Source organism: Manis javanica, chromosome 5 (genome assembly GCF_040802235.1).
Source record: "Manis javanica isolate MJ-LG chromosome 5, MJ_LKY, whole genome shotgun sequence".
NCBI classification, from domain to species: Eukaryota; Metazoa; Chordata; class Mammalia; order Pholidota; family Manidae; genus Manis; species Manis javanica.
In genome coordinates this window covers 168790359-168811562 of record NC_133160.1, presented here as the reverse complement: position 1 = coordinate 168811562, position 21204 = coordinate 168790359, and the positions used below count along the sequence as shown (strand labels likewise).

General features: G+C 53.4%; 2 protein-coding genes across 5 annotated transcripts in view; one reads left to right on the top strand and one right to left on the bottom strand.

Annotated features, from left to right (window-relative positions):
• The window catches only part of CRMP1 (collapsin response mediator protein 1), a 70676-nt gene extending 51281 nt beyond the window's left edge, over positions 1-19395 (top strand). For 2 of the 3 annotated variants that reach the window (XM_036991124.2, XM_036991129.2), the window contains exons 7-14: positions 2925-2993; positions 3767-3887; positions 6332-6488; positions 8840-8981; positions 9553-9723; positions 13188-13367; positions 15533-15698; positions 18347-19395. In XM_036991124.2, the coding sequence (XP_036847019.1) occupies positions 2925-2993; positions 3767-3887; positions 6332-6488; positions 8840-8981; positions 9553-9723; positions 13188-13367; positions 15533-15698; positions 18347-18438 (1098 nt within the window). In that variant the 3' untranslated portion in view covers positions 18439-19395. The remainder of the gene's footprint in view (positions 1-2924; positions 2994-3766; positions 3888-6331; positions 6489-8839; positions 8982-9552; positions 9724-13187; positions 13368-15532; positions 15699-18346) is intronic. The other variant, XM_073237869.1, reaches the window with a different exon arrangement.
• A 543-nt stretch (positions 19396-19938) lies between these two features.
• The window catches only part of EVC (EvC ciliary complex subunit 1), a 67030-nt gene continuing 65764 nt past the window's right edge, over positions 19939-21204 (bottom strand). For both annotated transcript variants that reach the window (XM_073237860.1, XM_073237863.1), the window contains exon 22: positions 19939-20970. The gene's annotated coding sequence lies outside the window, so the exon portion shown is untranslated. The remainder of the gene's footprint in view (positions 20971-21204) is intronic.

Below are 21204 nucleotides of genomic sequence, written 5' to 3'. Positions count from 1 at the left end.
CTGGCTCTTAACAAAAGGGGATCAGGTCACCCCCTTAGCTTGCTCACTAGATCTCTGTGTATCTGCCACTGTCCTGGGCTGGAGATTTGCTCAGAAGGCTTTTCTTCATTTCACTCTCTTATGCTCTTTGGAGAGGCCGAGAATTTTGAAAACCATCAGGTCCTGGTTCCTTATTACTTAACGTTCCTTCTCTCTCCCATGTCACTGTGGGCAGCAAGCAGAAGCCAGGCAGAGTCACCAGCAGTTTGCCGGGAAGTCTCCTTGGCCAGGTGCCCCGGTTCCGAGGGACGTGGGATCTTTTCTGCTCCCACCTCGCTGCAGGTGATAGTGTCGCTATTTTCTGCTACTTCATAACAAGCTCCAGCTTCCAGTAACATGCCCTCATTTCCTTTTGAGCCCTGAGGGCAATGTCCCCAAGTCCGACAGTCCATTCCAGACTGTTCTGGGCTTCCTCCAGTAGGCTGCTTGCAGTCTTCCAGCCTCTATTCACTGCCTGGTTCCAAAACCACTCCCACATTTTTAGGTAATTTTTATGGGAACACAGTATTTTTGGGTACCAAAATCTAAATTAGCTCTGTATGGCTACATAACAACAGATTACCCCAAAACTTAGCCTCTTAAAACAGTGAATGTTTACTATCTCATGGGCCTGTGGGTCAGGAGTCCAGGTGTGGCTGGCGGGTCTTCTGGCCCCAGGTCTCTCACAGGCTGCAGGGAGGGTCTCGGGCCGGGGTTTGGTCAGCTCAAGGCTGGACTGGGGCAGGATTCACTCCCAGCCTCACGCAGGTGGTGGTTTGCAGGATGCAGTTCCTTGCAGGCTGCCCAACGGATGGCCTTGGTCTTCCCGGGCCCTTAGCCAGGGGCCCTCTTGGTCCCTTGCCATGCGGGCAGCGGCAGGACTTGCGCCTTCCAAGTGAGCAGGTGAGAGAGCAAGAGGTGGGCCGGGGGAAGCCGGAGGCATCCTGTAACCTAATCTGAGAAGTGACACCCTACTTCTGTGTGCTGCTCGGTAGAAGCAGGGTGTGAGGTCCAGCCCACCTGGGGTCGGGGGTCGCACCAGAGCCCAGACACCAGGAGGTGGGCTCGGTGGGCTCGTCAGGAGCCTGGCAGGAGCGCCTGCCACACACCTCTCAGTGCCTGGGTTTGCGCGTCCTAAAAATGGGGCCACACAGCACGTACCCCTTTAGGGCTGGCTGCTTTCTGCTCTATACTGAGTCTGCTCAGTTTATTCCTCTTGTTATATGAAGCAACAGCCTTTCTTCTTCATTACGTTGCAGAATCCCACTGCATGAAAATGTCACAGTTTATTCTCTGATTGATGGAAATTTGGATAGTTTCAAATTTGGGACCGTTGTGTGTAAAGCTTCCAAGAACGTTCTTGTGTGGTCTTTGGCTAAGCAGATGCCCGCATTTGTGCGGGTGTATACCTAGCTGTGGACTTGCTGGGTGACGGGCGTGCATGTGTTCAGCCTTCGTAGTTGCTGCTAAGCCTCTTTCCAGAGCGTGCGCACACTGGCACGAGAAACCCGGCACGGGGGCCCCCAGCTCTTAAGGTTTGCATCGCGGTTTCCTAGCTTTCCTCTCTGCCAACCTCAGATTGAGCTTTCCCGGCTCCTGTGAAGCTGCTGCTTTCTGCAGCCTGCCTCCCGGCCTTGCAGATTCTGTTTCTGTCATCTTTGCTGCGTTCTCTGGGCTTTGGTGCCCTTCCTCTCACTTGAGTGGGATTTCAGAAGGGAGCGAAGATCATGCATGGGCTCCGCCCGTGGTCCCTAACTGGAAACCCCATGCCAGCCTTTTGGGGGTCTGTTTTCCTACCATTATGTCCCCTTCCGTTCTTCCTTCCTTCCAACAGAAACAGTAACTTACATTGAAACTTGCATAGGTAGCTCTCCATATTATAAAACCTTTCTGTAAACAGTTTACAAAAATGCTTTGTAAATACCATCTTCAATAGCTGAAATGATTCCATTGTTTACTTAAAAATCCACCCAGCTCTTAGATCTTGAAACCATTTTCAGTTTATGTTCTTAAAATAAGCTCCAGCATAATAACCACAGGTGCAGTTGAAATTGTGATGTTTGTCTTCATGACTGCGAGGGTACGGGGCTCACGGTAGGGACGTGTCCAGGCGTGATGACTCAGAAATTGTGGAAGTTAAAATTAGCAGCACAGCTGACATCTGGGGGATAAAAAAAATATTCCTTTTTTTAAGAAATTCAGGTATTTCTAGGAAAGCAAATCTTGGAGCAGATGGGTTTGAATTTGGGCCATTAACTCAGGACCCATTTCAAGGTCAGAGGATAAGGTTGAGGAGGAGGTTGGCAGTTGGCTGCGAAAAAGACAGGTACCGAGAGGTGAAGACCGTGGAAGGGATGATGAATGCCCGCAGCCCATTCATGAGCCGCATTATACACCAGGTATTGTGCAGGCATTTCACATGTGCAGCTCCTCACAAGCCCTGGGGGCTGCAGGTCATTGTGGTAACTCTGGGATGCAGGCACTGTTGGCCCCGATGTAAAGACGGGAAGACCGAGGCCAGAGAGCGTGCCCAGCTTGCCCAAAGTCAAAAAGGTGGTCAAGCTCTTTGACTTCCACATCCGTGTCACACCCAGACACAGCCTTGCTTCCCAAAGGAGAGCCCTGCAGTGGAGACTCGGAGATCCGAGCAGGGGTGCGTGGTCCTTGAAGCTTAATTCTTAACACTCTGCCACCTCGCCTCTCCCAGGTATGGGTGTAGACACCCAGGGCTGCAGAGGGGGAAGGAGCACAGGAGTAGTGGAGGGAGCCAAGAGGCACTGGCTCAGTCCCCACACAAGCCACTCACCCTTCGTGCTTCAGCTGCCCTGTGTGTCCGACTGGCGGTTGGAGGACTGGCCTCTCCCGGCTCTAACATCCTGTAATTGCTGGCTGTTCTTGTCTTGTAGGGACAAAAGCGGATCTTAGAGATGGGCATCTCGGGTCCTGAGGGCCATGCTCTGAGCAGACCTGAAGAGGTAAAGGAGACTTTGTTTGGGTAAAAGAAACTCTAATGTTGCTGGGTGCTCCCCTCACAGATACTGTTCCAGCTGGAACAGCGCAGCCAGAGTCCCTGTCCTGTCTCCGTTCCTTCCGCCTACATGAGCATCCCAGCACATGTGGCCTTCCCCAGGGGCTGCCCTCTGACTCAGAAGCCCTGGGGGCTGCAGGTCAGTCAGAGGAGCCCAGAAAAGGGCCAGGAAGTTCACCCTAAGGCCTCTGGGCGCTCCAGGGCTCCAACCAGCTAAGGAACCTTACTGAGGACTTTGTGTATCTGATGACAGGACAGTGGGGCCACATGTCCCAGGCCAGACTGGAAATTCAAAAGAGTACAAAACGTAACTGGACCTTTTGTTTGGGAAGCACTGGTCTGGAGGGGACAGGGCCAAACCAGCCAGTGGCACTTTCACGTAGTCACCTAATGAAGGATGCGTATTGCATCGCCCATTCTATGAGTAACAGACCACTTAATGAGCCTTCTGGTGCCTTAATTCTGAGTCTGTCCCCTTCTGACATAACATGCAGAAAGCATGACATAATCCTGCCTTTCTCTAACCAAATACATTTTGACTTATTTTTTTTCTTTCTCTCTTAAAATCTACCTCCATAACGCTGTAGGTTTTCCTGTAACCACACTTAGTTAAGGAAAGTCCGAGGACATTGATGCGGGGAGAGCCCTGGGAACCCCGGGTGGATGGCGCCCCCCCGCTGCCCCTGCCTCTCGTGACCCGTGTGTTTGCTGTGTTCCCAGCTGGAGGCCGAGGCCGTGTTCCGGGCCATCACCATTGCCGGCCGGATCAACTGCCCCGTGTACATCACCAAGGTGATGAGCAAGAGCGCGGCCGACATCATCACCCTGGCCAGGAAGAAAGGTGCGCGGCCCGGTGCCAGGCCTCCTGCGGGGCAGCTGGGCCGAGGGGAGCTGGGTGTCCAGCAGGTTCAGGCTCACTGATGGGAACACTGCCCAGGGCAGAGACACCCTGCCGGTTGACAGCCGCCTGAGCCCCACGGGCCTTCTGCCTGTTCTGAAAAGGGAGGACGGGATGGTGGGAAGGACACAGGACGTGCAGCTGGTTTTAGGCTTGATTCCAGGGGTGCCATGTGCTCAGTGTGTGACCTTGGTAAGTGGTGTTCTGAGCCTCGGTGTCCTCATTTGTAGCTAGGATGCCTGCACCCAGGGTCCACAGTGGGGTCCACACACGGTGTCATCTGTGGCTTTGGAAGGAGGAAGGCTTCCTTCCGCAGCCCTGTGTCGGACCCCAGGGGAGTGTGGTCCAGGAAGTCAGCACCAGCTCTGAGACTGGACGGTGGGCTGTAGATGTGAAGCGCTTGGCAGAGCCCCTGATGGTCCCGAGGGCTCTGCAGCTGCTGGTTGGCGCTGATCTCAGCTCCAGGTCAGCCATTCACTTCCTCCCCTGCTCTCTGTGTCTCAGCTGGGGCCTTGGGACCAGGCTGCCTGCCTGGGGACTGTGGGGGTAAGGCCACAGCTGGAGGTGCTCTAACTGGCTTTAACTGGCTCAGTGGCTTCTCCCCAGGAGTCTCAGAGGAGGGCCTGAGGGCCAATCCCAGGCCTTCCTGACAGTGAGGCCACAGTGCCCTGCAATCCCAGGCTGAGACTGAAGCAGGATGCCCTGTGCAGCCTGCCTTCCCAAACTCAGAAAGAGAGACAGACAGAAAGAGGAGGGGGTAGTGCCCATTACACAGAGATGGTGGCTGGGGTCCTTTTGTGCTGGTGGGCGTTCCCCAAGGACATGCGTCACCTGGACCAAGTCTGCCTGTGTCCTCCAAGGCACGCGAGGCGGACTGGGGAGCCATGGGTCAGTGGGTGTGGCCAGGTGGAAATAAACACCACAACCACTGAGCGCCCACTGTACTCTGTATATTATGCCTCTTATTTCTCTCAGGAAGCCTAAAAAGGAAGTATTACTAGCTCAATTTTTTAAAATCTTAAATAATGTATTTTATTTAAGCTAATATATCGAAAATAGTATGTCAGCATGTAATCAATATAAAAATGACTAATGAGATGTTTTGCATTATTTTTTCTGTCCTACCTTGGAAATCAGCATGTATTTCACACATACAGCACATCTGCACTCAGACCAACCCCAGCTTCAAGTGCTTAAAAGCCATGGGCTCTGGTGGTCACCGTGCTGGGCAGGGTAGCTCTGAACCCACAATCCTTTATTTCAGTATTTTTAAGAGCAAGCTGACAAATGCAGGCATTCTGTAGGGGGCGCTCTCTAGAGACAGCTCGCTCGGGGTTAGCTCCACCTCAGATGTGGAAACCGAGTCTCAGAGGGTGCAGGAGAGAGCAGGGGAGTTATGCACACAGGTCCTAGGCTTATGCTGAGAAATGGTGACCACTGGCCACGTGTGGCTACTTCAATTTACATTCAGTCAGATGACGTACAATTTCAAGTTCATTCCTCGGTTGTACAAGCCACATTTGACACGCTCGAGAGCCACATGTGGCCAGTGGCTGCCGTCTTGGATGGCACAGTACAGAACATTGCCACAGGGCGTGCTGTTGGGTGGTGCTGCTCCGGAGCCTGCCTGCAGAGCTCAAAGCCCGTCCCGCCTGCCTGCAGGGTGGCCTTGGGCAAACACAGCAGTCTCATTGGCCCCTATCCCCTGGCATTTGTCTCTGCACCAGAGATTCTTACTGGGCAGCCCTGAGACTGTCTGTGACCTTAAGTTCTGGCAAAAGCATATCTGGCCCACTCCCTGGAAAGCAAACGGAGATTCCTGGAAAGTGAACACTCTAGGAGCAGCCCTTGAGCAGTGGGTTGGGCCTGCATAGCCCAGCTCTCCCTCCCCTGGGCATGGGCCAGGGGTTCCATGGGTCTCCAGCTGTACTGAGCCGCAGCGCTGCTGTGACTGGTGAAAACTCACCTCCTTCGTCTGCCTTACATCACTTCCTTATCCCCAGCCAATGTTCCCTGGAATCACCTCCCAAATATAACACTTGAACTCGATTCCTTATTTGAAGAACTGCTTCTGGCAGAACCCAAACTAAGATAGCTGATGACATCTCTGTGCTCCAGTTGAGAAATCTGTAAAAGGAGATGATAGTCCTATCTGGATACTCAGAGCATTAGCTATCCAGAAGGTGGCTGAGCGGGTGGTCTGGGTGCTGAGTGCCCAGTGGCTGCAGGCACTGGAGTGTGCGTGGTGAGTTCTGGGAGAAGGATGAAGGACTTACTGCCTTGGGCCAGTCTCATTCCCTGGCAGAGCCTCAGAGACCTGCTTTTGTGCCATAAGCATCCCCGAGAGACCACTCGCTCTGAAGCCCACACTTGTGTTTGCCCCCAAGGCCCCCTCGTTTTCGGCGAGCCCATCGCCGCCAGCCTGGGGACCGACGGCACGCATTACTGGAGCAGGAACTGGGCCAAGGCGGCGGCGTTCGTGACCTCTCCTCCCCTGAGCCCGGACCCCACCACGCCCGGCTACCTGACCTCCCTGCTGGCCTGGTGAGAGCCCCAGGGCGCAGAGGGCATGCGGGCAGGGCCTTCTTGGGAGGTGGTGGAGACGCTTTTACGCAGGAAGCCTTGGGCTGGAAGCTCTGGGTGCTCAGAACAAGGCTCCAGACCGTTCAAAGCAGGCCCCGGGGGCCAGAGGGTATGACCGTCCGTTCACATTCACTGTCCTTCTCTTCACACCACACCTGGGTGCCCGGTGCTGTGGGATATTGGGAAGGACCCAGAGTTAGGAAGAGAGCTGAGGCAAATTCCGCCTCAACCACTAGTTGGCTCTGTCACCCTAGGCATGTCACATAACCTGTGATGGCTCTCTGGGTTACTCACTGTCAAAGCAGGGACACTGTAGTACTGACCACAGAGCTGGTTCTGACACAAGGTAGGCAAAAGGTGTGGAATTCAGAGCTCACCAAGTGGCCACTGTCACTTGCAGAGCACCTGCTAGGTGTGTGCACACAGTAGGAGCACGGCTACTTTAGTCGTTTGCCTATCAGCCAGTGCGGGACAAGAACACCTAAAGCCTCAGAGATGGCTCCAGGGCCAGGTGTACGGCTGCTCCAGACGCTGAGGTACGCTCAGAACCAAGAGACTTGGAGGCTTCATGGAGGAGGTGCCGTCAGGCCTGCAGCTGGGGGATGAGTGAGTTTTCCCCGTGGACGAGGCTACGTATGGGCTTCTATTCAGGAGGAGCCTCAGTGGGGCGAGGGTGTGACCCACCATGACATCTCCTTCCCCCACATGATGCAGAAACTCCTGACCGCATGCCTGCCGTACCCCTGCCCGCTCTCTTTTCTGAGACTTCCCGTGGTTTCCTCTTTGCCATCTCCAGATCTTTGCTGGAAGATTCATTCTCAATGAGCTATTTCTGGTCACCCGCTTTAAAAAGTAGCCCCAGCCTTACCCCCACTTTGTTGTAAATGCCACTCATTCTCACATCACTCCCCGTGTCCTCCCTGGAGCGCCAGCCGGTGGACGTAGGAGGAACTTTCCTTTCTGTTCTTCGGCGCCTCCCTGTTGCCTCCAAAGGCAGCGCACGGGGGAGTGAGCCGCACATCTCTGTTGGATAAACGAGTGGATATCCCACCTGATACATTTCCATGCATCTAGATGATTGCTCATCTAGGGCTCCAAATTGGAGGACGCCTCCGCCTGCTGCATTCATAATCAGAATAATGCACTGCTGGCCCCTTAGACTGCATGCTTTTGGCCTAGTTTATAGCCACAGGGTATTTTTATCTTAAAGCCTGAGAGAAGGAAAAGCAAATCCAGTGGACATACGTCACTTTGCCACACCCAACAAAGAGCAGTTTGTTCTGCAAGCACAGCGCAAAACAGCAGCCAGCCCTGCCACCCCCGGCCTGACAGCAAGCAGCCCCGTGTCAGCACATGGCACTGCCCCCTGTGGACTTGCAGAACACGGGCCCGGGACCTGACCTTCTTCCAGGGCAATGTCTGACTGTGAGACACACAGGAACTGGCTGGAGGCTGCGGTTTTTACTCACACACTCACATATTCCTTCATCTAGCCACCCATTCATTCATTTATTGGCTGCAGTTTTTTTCTTCTTCTTTTTAAAATATTGAGCTAAAAGTCACACAACATGAAATTCACACACACACTCAATTTTAAAGGGAAGAGGTAGCAGGTAGAGGAGAGAGAAGGAGGGTAGTCAGCATTTTCAGCACCTGCCGTGTGCTGGGTGAGGCCAGGAAATGGCTCCACTGATCCTTGATGGAAGGTTCCATTCTGTCCATTTTGCCCATGAAGACAAGGGGAGCGACTTGCCCAGCCAGGCAGAGCCAGGATCTAAAGAGGCCTGTCGGGATTGCAGGGCCTCATTGCATCAGAGCGGGCTGTTTGGGGGTTGTGGGAGGTACATGGCAGCAGGCACCCCGTCGGGCCTCTGGCACCTTCGGCTCTCCCAGCGTCTTTCTCAGCCCCGAGAGCCTCTTGGTGCTCTTGTCCCCGGGAGGTGCAGAGCAGACCCCGCTGTCCCAGGGCAGAGCATTTCAGGGCAGGACAGCCTGGCATCTCTGGGGTTGGAGCCCCTCTCCCAGCTGGGGAAGAGGAGGGCCACCTAGGGAACCCTACCCAGACCAGCCCGCAGCCCACACGGCATGGAACCTTCTCTGAACACCCAGGGCTCTTCCCAGTTTTGAACAAGACACCAAAGGTCAAAGGGCTTTCCGCTGTCACTCACGGATGCCCACAGCGTGTCCTGATGTCCTCTCCCCAGAATCCTTGGGGTTTCAACTTCACAACCTGTGTTGAGAGTCTGCGGTCGGGGTTTGCCCTTCAACCTGAACTCAGGTCTGGACACCCCCCTTGTTTTCGTCCTTGCCAGTGGGGACCTGCAGGTCACAGGCAGCGGCCACTGTCCCTACAGCACTGCCCAGAAGGCGGTGGGCAAGGATAACTTCACTCTGATCCCCGAGGGCGTCAACGGGGTAGAGGAGCGGATGACTGTCGTCTGGGACAAGGCGGTGGTAAGGCGGGACCCCGTCTCTGCCCGGCCCCCGGGAACTTTCCTTCGTCTCTCACTTTGAGACAGAGGCAGATGTACTAGGCGGGCACGCGAGGACACGGCGACTCTTAAGCGTAGGTCCTTTACGCTTTAAGGACGGAAATGTTTCGTTTTGTTTTTAACCACAGTTTGAGTTCCTGTAAAGATGACTTTGTAAACGGTGTGTGCTTGGGGTGAGGGGTCAGGTGGATACGAGGAGTCTTCTGTTGGGTAGGGAAGCCCCCAGGGTCACATTCTGACACTGGCTTGAAAGCAGACATTTCTATTTTCTGTTAAACTCAGGCCCAGTGAAACTGACAAGATGCTGTAGTGGCCGTGATACAAATGTAAACGTACCTCTGAGCTTTTAACTAAATTTCTGATCTGAGGAGACCAGGCCCTTGGTCCTCTTCCCGGGTGGCCTGTTTTCTTCTGGGGAGAGAAGGAAATTCCCAGTTCCTCGCAAGGACTCTGTCAGCAGGCTGGGGGTCTGTGCTGTCTGCCCTGCTCTTGGCCTGTTACGGGACGCCCTCATCAGTGGGTCCTTCCCTTAGGCTACTGGGAAGATGGACGAGAACCAGTTTGTCGCTGTCACCAGCACCAGTGCAGCCAAGATCTTTAACCTGTACCCCAGGAAAGGGCGGATTGCCGTGGGCTCGGACGCTGACGTGGTCATCTGGGACCCAGACAGAGTGAAGACCGTCACAGCCAAGAGTCACAAGTCGGTAAGTCCTGGTTGCCCCCGATGCTTCTGTTTTGCATAAGCAGTTCTTCCTTTGCGATCATTTTAGAAGCTTCTGGTTAAAAGTGATTTATGGAGTTTCCAACCAGGATATGATCAGTTACCTGGCATGACTAAGTCATTTGAATTTCTCTTCCAGTTGGAAAGATGGGGTTTGAGCAGGTTTAGCTAAGCTGCTCTGATACTTTTGCATGCGTTTTTTCTCTCTTTGTCCCCGTCTCTCGGTGGCCCTGCCCTCAAATACATGCATTCTTAGGTTCAGAGAGTGGAAGTACCAGCTCCAAGCTTCTCTCCCCAACTTAGTTATCAAGCTGGAAAGGGTTTGACCTGATACATCTTGTGGTCCACTGCTAACAGTCTCAAAGCACAGGGTTGGACCTACAGCGAGCTGTTCGAGCACACCCCAGGGCTGCAGACTGTCCCATCTTGCAGGCTCCAAGCCTTGGTGGTGGGTTATCTCCGTGCTTGTCTCTCACATGCCCTTACTTTCTGCACTCACCCAGCAAACCCAAAGGTGCAGAGAGACATGGCATCTTCCCTCCTCTAGTGCCTGCTTCAAACCCACTCTGCAAGACCAGCTGTGGTCTGGGGTCTAGATCAGCGTCCACAATAACACAGACCACAGCCTAGTTCCAGCTCCTTCAACTCTGTTCGAGACACGGGCCTAGAGGCAGACCTTGTACACACGGCATTGCCCTGTGATGAGGTTGTCATGGCCATGTGGGCACCACATCCCAGCCTGCCTGGAGCTCCCTCGGGAGGGGTGAGACCACATGGTGGAAACAGGACCCTGGGTGCCAGGAAGTCTTGTAAGAAAGTGATCAAGAAAAACCTGTAGCAGCTCATGAGCATGACCCCCACGTCCCCACTCGGCCACAGGAGACACAGCATGGGGACTCAGAGCTCTTGTCCAGCTCACCAGTCATGGTCATGCTTACAGTAACCAGTGCTCCTGGTGACATGCTGGCTTCCCACACCCCATCCCCAGGAACAGGGTCAGGAGGAAACAAGCCTTAGGTGGCGTCCCTGGGGCCGCGGCTTCTCCGCTTACTGCCTAGCAGGTGCACAAATCCATTGTAACTACTGTGGTCCTGTGGGGTCTGGCAGCATAGAAGGGCCCCACCGTTCCCTCGGGGTGTCGGGAAGGTGTCCTGGTGCGAGGATGTTTGAGAAAGTTTCATGGGTGAGTGCACAGCCTCACCGCACCTGCTGCCAGGGCGGCCCTTAGCTCACGAGGTGATCATCACCCAGAGTGGAAAGCGGCCTGGCCAGCTGCTCAATAAAGGCTCTCATCCTGGTGCCTGGAAAGGGAGATGGGGTGGGAAGGAGGCTGAGCCAGGCACACGTGGGCCCGTAGCCCTTCTTATCGCAGTGCATGCTCAGTGGCCATGCAGGTCTTAGGCTCATGCCTGGGGGTTCCAGTTCTTACTAAATCCAGCCAAGTATTTTGTGTAGTTATTCTGTGCTTAGCATGTCTGCTCTCCATGCATCACCACACTTAACGTTAGCTCACAGCAGTCTAAGTTAGGTGTACTGTTACTAACAAATAAGAAATGGACAAAGGCTCTGGGTTAGTTTTCTGTGGCTGCCATAACAAAGTATCACAACCTGGTGGCTTAACACAACAGAAATTAATTTTCTCCTGGTTTGGATGCCAGAAGTTAAGAAATAAGGGTATTGGCAAGGCCGTGCCCCCCTGAAGCCTCTCAGGGAGAAAGTGGATTACAGTATTGGAACATGGTTTCCAGTGACGGAGGCAGTTACAGTCAGACCACAGGCGGTCATTCAACCAGTTGTGTTAGAGTGCCGGCCGGCTCTCTGCTATAGTCTTTAGCACAAAAGAAATTCAAAATGGATCTAAGACTGAAATAAAGTTTTGAAAGGAATAGAGTAAAATGCAGGTTTTAAATTTATAATTCTGAAAGGGAGACCTGTCTAAGCAAGACACAAAACTTAGAAAATGTGAAAAGGAGAGTGGTGTGTTTGGGCATTGGCCACATACAAATTAAACAAAAAACCTTGTGTAGGGCAAAGCAACAGTAACATTATTCCCTTGTGTGACATCAGAAGGCAGAGGACAGCCAGGGGAAGTATTTGCAATACACACGACCAGCACACGGATAAATCCCTTAACATTGAATACATCTTGGAAACCACCAAGAAAAATATCAAAAACCTAATAAATACAGCAGGGTATAAAGATGCAGTTACACAAGAAGACATATACTTCTAGAAGTTGATTTGTGGTGATTTAAAAACAAACCTAGTCACACTTATAATTCAAATCACAATAGTAGAGATGCCATTTTTCACCTGGTGCCAGTGACTGAGGGCCAGGGGTTTAATAGGACACGGTTGTGGTCACACGGTGGGAGGCAGACAAGCTCACAGAATTTTGCTGGAAATGGAAACTCTGCCACCCTTTGGGAGGACGATTTATCACAGTTGAAATCTATTTTAATCCAGACTCCACATCGTTCAACACCTGCCAGGCAGACACACAGAAGTAGGTTTCATGTGTTTGTTCCTGGAACTAGATAAATAGATGATAGTATGTCCCCGTGCTGGAATAGCCATAGCGGTTTAAAGCATCTTAAAAACATTTTTAAGCCTTGTACATTGCTGATATGGAACAATTTCTGAGGTAAGCAGAAAATTAAGGTGAAAAGCATAGGTTCGGTACTCTTGCAATGACTGCACTAGTGACACATGGAAAATATCTGGGGCTCATGAGAATCTCGTGGAGGCACTTGTTTCAGTCTGGGGTAGAAGAGAGACCCACTTGTTAAATATCAAATATCTTTTGTACTGTTTGATTTTTCTTTTATCATTTATACGACCTACTTTTTAAGTAATAAATAGAAAGCAGTTGGCCAGTGGTCACTGTGTTCACTTTAAGAATAATAAAAAGAATGCGTGTTTTTAAGGACATGTTTTGGCTTTCAAATTAGCAGGAAAGTAAATAAAAACACCCTTGCCCAGTGCTGGAGGGGTTTCATAGACCTGAAGTCATGGCGTCTCTCTGCCCCGTGACGGCTGTCATGTCAGTCAGTCTGGTGCCTTTGGAAGGTAATTTGGCCGTCTGCAAAGAGCGTCTTGAGAAAGCTCATAACCCTTGAGCAGTAATTTAATTTTAGAAAACTAGCCTAAAGAAATTATTTTTTTAGAAAAGACACAAAAGTGTCCATTATAGTCAGAGCAGCCACAGTCACCTCATGATGCCTCACAATATTTGTTGCATGAAAACCACCCACAACCTAAATGCCCGACGGTGAAGGGTCAGTTGTACTAGCAGAAGAGCACATGATGGAATATTACACAGAACTAAAGAAGAGGTTTTCAGAGAGAGGGGGCACCACCGGAAATGCGTCCGCTGGGTGTCGAGGAGACGCCGTGAGCAGCCTGGCGCGTGCGGACGGCGGTAACATGGTGTGGGTCTTCCCGCAGGCTGTGGAGTACAATATCTTCGAAGGCATGGAGTGCCACGGCGCCCCGCTGGTGGTCATCAGCCAGGGCAAGATCGTCTTTGAGGACGGCAACATTAACGTCAGCAAGGGTGTGGGCCGCTTCATCCCGCGGAAGCCTTTCCCCGAGCACCTCTACCAGCGCGTCCGAATCAGGAACAAGGTGTGAGGGCCGGGCTCTGTTTTGTGCGGAGTTAACAAGTATAGCTGTCCAAGCTTCACTGTCCTCACATGTCACTGAGCTGTGACACCACCCTGCCTGTGTCTCTGAGCTAGACCGTGCGGTCCCTGGGCTTGCAAACTGTAAAGGGTGTGCACATGTGGGGATGGGAGGGTGGGAGGGTGAGGGTGGTTAGCGCTGACTGGGCTGCTTCAGGGTGCGCATCCTGCTCTATCTAGGGGTCCTCACCACCCCCGCTTTGAGATGCCACAGCTCTCCTGCAGATGAGCACCCGGTGCTCAAAGCAGTGGGCCGAGCAGCATCACACAGCTGGGAGAGCCCAGAAGCCCTTAGGTGTTGGCTTTTGGGGAAAAGGACGCAGTGCCCTGCACCCTCAAGGGACGGCAGAACGGCATCCAGACGCCCAGAAGGCCCGCCCTCTTCTCTCCCTCCTCCAGGCCTCATCTTTCTTTCCCTCTTTTCCTTGAAGAGTCTTAGCTGGACTCAGGAGGGCCTGGGGTCCATCGTCTCCCCTAGGGGTCCCTCCCATCACCACGACAACCTGCTGCCCACACTAAACAGCTGGTGGCGTTCCCCAGAAAGGCCAGCTTGTGTGTGTGTGTGTGTGTGTGTGTGTGTATACACATATACATATGCCCACCTGTGTGTGGCTTTTTGTGCTTCATAAATGGCACCAACACCAATTCTGATGGGAAAAGTCCAGAGCATTCCAGACCCCCAGGTCAAAGACACCAAACTGCACAGATGTTATGCATCAGATGGGACAGAACAGGTGTGGAGAATTTAACAAGTCAGACCGGAGACGTGGCCTGGGGAGCTGGGGTGGCCGCCTCCCCGCTGTGGGCTGCTGAGAAGCAAAGGGACATGAGCTGAGTACGCACCGAGGGGCAGGTGCTCACCCTTGCTGGCTGCCTTCCCTCCAAACCGGTGCGAGCCTGGGCCCATAGCCAGCAGTCATGCCAGTAACAGAAGGGTGCCTGGCCTCTATGCCAGGCCATCATTTGCAATAGCTAGAAGGTCCAACTCCCTCAACACAGGGCTCTCCCTGCCCGCATACCTGGGGACAGAGGACAGAAGCCAGGCCAGGGGAGGGACTGAGCCTGCCCCAGAACCCACCTCTGGCTGAGCTGAACTTGGAGGAGGTGACTGAGGGGCTTAGAAAGGCAGGCGGGTGTGGAACCAGCTGGAACTGAGGGGAGGCACATATTGAGAGGCGTGGGACAGAAAGGTGGCCAGACATGGGTGGTCAGGGACGTGGGGCTCCTGGGGTGGAGGGAGGAGGTCACCACGGTGTGCCAGGTCCCTCGTCTTGGTGCTGAACACGGGCCCCCATGTAGAGGAGGGAGCTCAGGCTGGGGGCAGGGTGCCGTCCCTGACCAGTGGGAACGTGCTATGTACGCCTGCGCCGGACTCCCCGGCCTCTGAGCTCCCTGTCTGCAGCGGGGGGTCCCTGGAGGCCCTCAGCATCCCTGCCTCAGGGCTTTCTCTGTCCCCCCTGGGGACTGAGGCCGTGGCCTCTGCTCACCCTCCAGAGGGCTGGTGCCGGTGCTTGCTTCCCGTGCTCCTCTGCACAGCCCCCCAGAGGTGGCCGGCTTGTCATCCCTCTCCGTGGTGGGTTTGCTCCCTTTCTCTCTCCTCTTTTGTGGGATCACCTCCCAAACAAACCACCTGCCCCCAAATCCTTGTCTTGGTATCAACTTCTGCAAGACCTCAAAGACAGGCCCCCTGAGGCTACCCGTCCCTGGTTCAGAGTCCCAAGGGGCAGTGGGGAGTGTCAGGGGAAGTGCTTTCCTCTTGGAAATGGCTTTGGGGTCCTTCCTCACGAAGCTGTGCATGTGTGTGTATGTGATTTGTGAGGGTGCATATGTGTTGTGTCTGCACGTGTGTGCCTCTGCGTATGTGTATGAATGCACACTGCCCGTGTACATGTGTGAACTGTTTGCATGTTGTACACATCTTTTTACATGTGTTGGATTGTGTTATAGGTGTGTATGAATGTGTGTATGTGTAGCGAGTGGGTGTATGTATGCCTGTGTGTGTCCCCAAGATGACCTCAAGTCACTCTCCCCTCTGTAGGGCCCACCCACCTGAAAGGGGGCCACCTGTGCATCTTGTTCATCAGTGCCTTACCCCCTCCGTCTCTTTAGGTCTCTGGGTTGCAAGGAGTTCCCAGGGGCATGTACGACGGGCCTGTGTACGAGGTGCCAGCCACGCCCAAATATGCAACTCCAGCTCCTTCTGCCAAATCCTCACCTTCCAAACACCAGCCTCCGCCCATCAGGAATCTCCACCAGTCCAACTTCAGCTTATCAGGTGAGGAGGCCCACACTCCTGCAGAGGGGACTGGGGCCTCAGGCTGGTGACGGGAAGCAAGGACGGGCTGGGGAAGCCCCTCCTCCTCCCCCTCCCCCTCCCGGGGCGGGGCAGAGCAGGCCTGGGAGTCCCAAAGCAGAGGGTCGTGAGTGCAACACAGATGCGTGACTCTGGTTTATCAACACTGACCCTGTGCTCGTCCTTAAGCACACTTGGGACGTTTTTACACCCCTCCCTGGGAAGCTGCACGTGCACTGGTGACTGGGAGCGGCCACTGTGAGCAGGGCCTTCAGTCTGTTGCTATGTATCATGGCTTTGTAGCTCATGACTGCTCTTCATAACAACCCTGTGTGTCGAGTGGTATTAATCCTATTTCTTTAAAAAGAAAATTGAGGCCCCAAGAAATTCAGTGTCAAAATAGCAGGACTTGGTGCTGCTCAGCACTTGTGTGGGCGAAATGGAAAGTGGGTGGGTCCCTTGGAAAGCTGCAGACCCCGGACAGGTACCTGCAATTTCAGCAGAGGGCCGCACGAGGGCAGAGTTGCACACGTCGGGGGCGTTGGATCGGGATTTTGTCTTGAAAAATATTTGAGGGTTAGCATGTATTACATGCTGTGCTGGGTTCTAGGAATACGGTATGGATAAGACAGTGCTGGGCAGCCCTCTGTCTAGCCCGGGGTCAGCAACCTTCTTCTTACAGGACTAGATAGTAAACATTATGCTTTGTGAGCCAAGAGACAAAATCTAGGATATTGTTGAATAGCCATTTAAAACGGAACCGCTTACAAATGTAAAATATTGAGCTCTTGGACTCTACAGAAACAGGCAGTGGGCTGAGTTTTGTCAGTGGTCCGTAGTTTGCTGGCTCTTGGCCTGGCGGGGGTGAAGCACATTCAGACAGAATAGGCGGTATGCTTTGCAGGAGAGAGTGGACAGTGCGGAGAGGAAGATGCAAGGAAATCCTTGCCATCCATTCAGGGAGCATCTGCCTCAGCGATAATGCAATAGGGGACTTCACTGGGGGGTCCCCCAGTCCAGTCCACCTCACTTTCCATGAGCCTTCCATGGAAGAGCTCGCACACTGTGACTCCAGTGCTTAAAAATAACTACTACTTTTGCACAAATGGCCGAGAAACACAACTCAGATACATCACCTGATGCTTAGTCAACAAAAACAGGGATAGAATGCAGCGTCAACTGGGTCGGGACCACACGCCACCTCTTAGGGAGTTTGCAACCTGGATCTCTAGTCTCAAGTTACACATTTTGCAATTGCTGTTAAACACGGAGAGAAAATCCCTCCCTTATACAACAAGGAAAGCAATGACATGAAAAGTCTGCTTGAAAGGCCCACAGCACTGCCCTTGGCCAGCCTCATGGCAGTTGGACAGGTGGCCTCATTTGCTATCAACACTGTAGATGTTTTCCACGTCAGGAACTACCTCATGAACGCCCGCCATTATAGAGGTAGCTGATCTACCGCCCCGGGGACCGTTGTCCACCACGTGTTTTCAAAGTACCTGCATGGAGCCAGCAGGGTGCAGATGATTATGAGGGAAAAAGGGATTAAGCCCGAGGGCCGATCTCTGATTTCTGGGCCTTTAAGGAGGGTCCTGAGTTACCAGAAAGACACATTGTCAAGCAAAGAAGCAGTGAGAGAAAATGAAAGTTGGTACACTAGACCAAATTCTCGGCGGCTCACACAGATCACATGACGTCAGAGGTCAGGGGGCCTCATCTATTCTATTATTTTATGGAAAAGGAAGTAAGACCAAGGGGGAGAGGGAGTGTCTGGATCCAAATCACCCAGATTCCAGGCCTGCTTTGTACTGGAGCCTGAGCCTCCTGACGGACCCCAGCCCAACATCACCCGCTCTTCATTCTTTCAATACACAAGTAGGGAGTGCCAGGCACTAGGCTTGAGGCTGGAATTTTACAAGAATGCATGAGATTAGAATGGATGGTTTTGCAGATTTAAGACTAAAAATGCTGCCACCTCCTGCAGATATGTGCATTGCAAACAAAGTGGGTCAGTTCAGCTCTCGGTAGTGCACACACACCTGTACATATATCACAAACGCACGCAGGCACCATTGCACGTACACGCACTCCCACACATACCATCGTAAAACTCCTTTGGAGCATCGGGCGCGGGGCTGAGTGTTGTTCTGACTGTTTGGAAGGAGCCAGGGCTTTGAAAACAAACCAGCTGAGGCTAGGCTCCTGGCTTCCCCACCATCTAGCTGTGTCCTCCAAGATGCAGGACCTGACACCCAAATTCATCATCTGTAAATTGGTGAAAACACCCCCTTGTGTGTGCTCTAAACTCAGCAACATATATTAAAGCACCAGATTGGTGCCTGTATACCCACCTGTCTCAAGAACATGAAGCCAGCCAAGAAAAGCACAAGGTGGTCAGGGCGGCCAGCGGGTGACGCAGGCATGCGGGGGCCCAGAGGATTGAGCAGAGAGCCTCATGGAGGTCTGGGGCCTTCCCAGAGGTGAGCCTGGACTGCGTCCCAAAGGCTGGAGGCTGGAAGGCACGTGGAGACCAGCGCTCAGCACCCCAAAGGCTAGGGATGTGGGCAAGCACCAGGCGGAACTGGCGTCAACAGGTTCATCAGCAGTGACGGCTGTGTCTCCTTCAGGTGCCCAGATAGATGACAGCAATCCGAGGCGCACCGGCCACCGCATCGTGGCGCCTCCTGGCGGCCGCTCCAACATCACCAGCCTTGGCTGAAGGCAGACGAGTGGATGAGCTGCAGTGAAGGAGTCTGGGAATAATGTCCATTCCTTTCCCTGCCGGTGTTTGGAAACCCGGTTTTATTTGGTACTGATGGGGGGATAATTGAATGATGATCATTCCTTTTCTGTTTAGGAAGAAGTGGTACTAGCGTGGTGTGTTTGCTCGGACCCTCCCTGGCCCACAGTTGTGTGTTCACGCTGACTGCACCTCAGAGCATGGTGTCTGCGTTCCCCTCCTTAGTGAAAGGTCCCAGCATCGTCTCGTATTGTCCCTTCCACTTCTGACTCCCCGGGCTCCAGGATTCTCGGGGCGGTTCCTTTGCACCCCTGTAGCTGTTCTAGGATAGTTGATGCATGTTACTAAATTATGTATGCAAGTCTGTGAGTGCGTGTGCTGGACCACCACCCAGGACTGATGGGACGCAGTGCCCAGACCGCAAGCCCTCAGGGGTAGTTCCAAAACCTGCAACATGGAGATGTTTGCTCATTGCCCACCCCAAGTGCCCCCCAACCCCGCCCACATCGGATCTGGGAATTCCCAGAGAGCAGGGCAGCCCTCCATTGCCCGCAGAGAGCATCCCACACCCATGTCAGAAGCCCTGGTCTCTGTGGCGCTTGTTACCACGACTCAGCTCTCTGGTCTGCGTGTGTCCTTCCTGCCTGCTCTGGACTTCAGGCCGAGCCGGGTTCCCACTCCAGAAGGGGTCTCCCTGCCCCCATCCAGGCCACAATGGTGGGGCAGCCACTGCCCGCGGTCACCCGAGTCCGGGTCCCTTTGAGGCAGTTGAGGGGGCAGTCAGATTTTTAAAGTTTTGTACAAAGTTTTCCTTTGTAATCACCCCCATTTTTACTTAACAACTGACTTACTGTGGCTCTTATTTCTGAATTCAAAGCTTGTGAGAAAATAAAGAAAGTAAGTGGCGCGCTGGCCTGATGGGGTGTTTTCTTTCATTTAAGTGGCGGTCACTGGGTTGGGTGCCTGTGCTCGGCGGTCCCCCTTCAGTAACTGGCTGATAGTGGGTGCTTCCTGAGGACTCCCTCTTGGTGGGTGGGGGCGGCCGAGGAAGGAGGAGAGAGCCCGTCGTGACTTTTGGAGAGCTGGGTCCCCGACCCTGAGACCGTGGGAGGGAGGGAGGGAGGTGGCAGTGGGGGTCCCTGTGTAATGGGCTGAAAGCACCCATCCATTCCCTCCCCTGGCACATCCATCTCCCTGTGCACTATGTGGTCAGGTGTAGGTCAGAATCTTGAGTCTCCTCAACTTCCCATTTCTTCCCTCCAGCCGCACCAGCAGATGTACATGCTACAGAGAAGTAAAAACTCAGGCCATGTTCCTCATCTGTCTGTTGGTAGAGATGGTGATGACGCAGGCACACGTCCGGTGCTGCGGAGTCAGCACTGTTATTATCCCCACTTTACAGATGAGTCCTAGAGGTCAGTAACTCCCCTAAGATCAGTTAGGAAGACGCACAACCAGGATTTGAACCTGCACAGTTTGACCCAGAGTCTAAAGCTCCTTGCTCCTAAATGCTAAGCTTTAATGTCATTCGAGGCAGGATGGCCCTGCACAGTCCTGTGTCTACTTAGCAGGCGTGACACGGCAGTGTCCTCTGCCCCCCAGCTGGGTTAGGATACCTTGGTTAAGTCCAAAGAGGTGTTGGCTCAGGGTCCATTATGGGCTTTCTCAAAACAAGACAAAATACTGGGAAGGTCAAGAACAGAGGGCAGAACTTTGGTGTTTGGTCTTTGCCCATCTGGGCTATTCAAGGGCAACACAGAAGCTTCCAGAAGAGTAAATTTGGAGCAGTTAATTACCCACCTGCTCCCTGGAGGTCTCCTCTCTCCCACATCACCCCCCAGCCGGTGCAGGTCAGATAGCCATCCAACTGTCCTCTGCCAAGGGCTGTGTCGGGAGCACTTTGGAGGGAGCCCGGACCTCCAGGTCCTCACGTCTGCAGAGACGGGACGGCGCCACTCCCTAAGGGCGGAGGTGGGGAGCTCCCCTGGCTTCTCTCCTCCTGCACAGTCTGGAGAGGAGCTGAGCATGCTCAGTGGAGTCCTCCTCCCTCTGTGGACACGGCCACAGGAAACAGTTTCCCACGAAGCTAAGGTGTGTGCGCGCAGACCCCAGCCAGGCCCGGGGAAGGGCTTAGACGTGCCCGCGGACATGCGTTTCTGCAGTTCACCAGTCAGCTAGTCCAACGGCAATGGGCTAAGACCACTGTTTCACTCAGTGTCCCTGCAGATCGGTGACCCTGGGAGGTGTGGGCCTTCCTGGGATCTGGGTTCGAGCAGGCTGAGCTGGGTCCAGTGGGCACATTGATGTGCATAGTTGAGGTGTTGCTGACCAACCCAGGCACACATGGCCACCCCCGTGCTACCTGCCCTGCGTTGTGACACAGTGGGGCCAGAGGTCACGACACAGACGTGTCCTGAGCACCCAGCACCGGAAGTGGGCAGCACTGGGGAGGGGTGCTGAGCTGCACGGAGCCAGAGGCTGCCAGTCCGTGGAGAATCACCCAGCCGTCAGCTGTGTGGAATTTCGTGTGGAGAAGTATTAGAACAAGGTGGTACAGATGTGGATTAGGCAACTCATTGATTTCAGAATTATTTTGTTCTTGAATTGGTGATTTTGTGGAATGCCTCAGGTTTTTAAAGTTAATATCATTTGTCCTTATCTCCTCCCCCATTCTGATCATATCTTCTCTTTGATACCTTTTGTCATTCTGCTTTTGATGAGGCTCTCCTCCCTGAATGGGCAAGT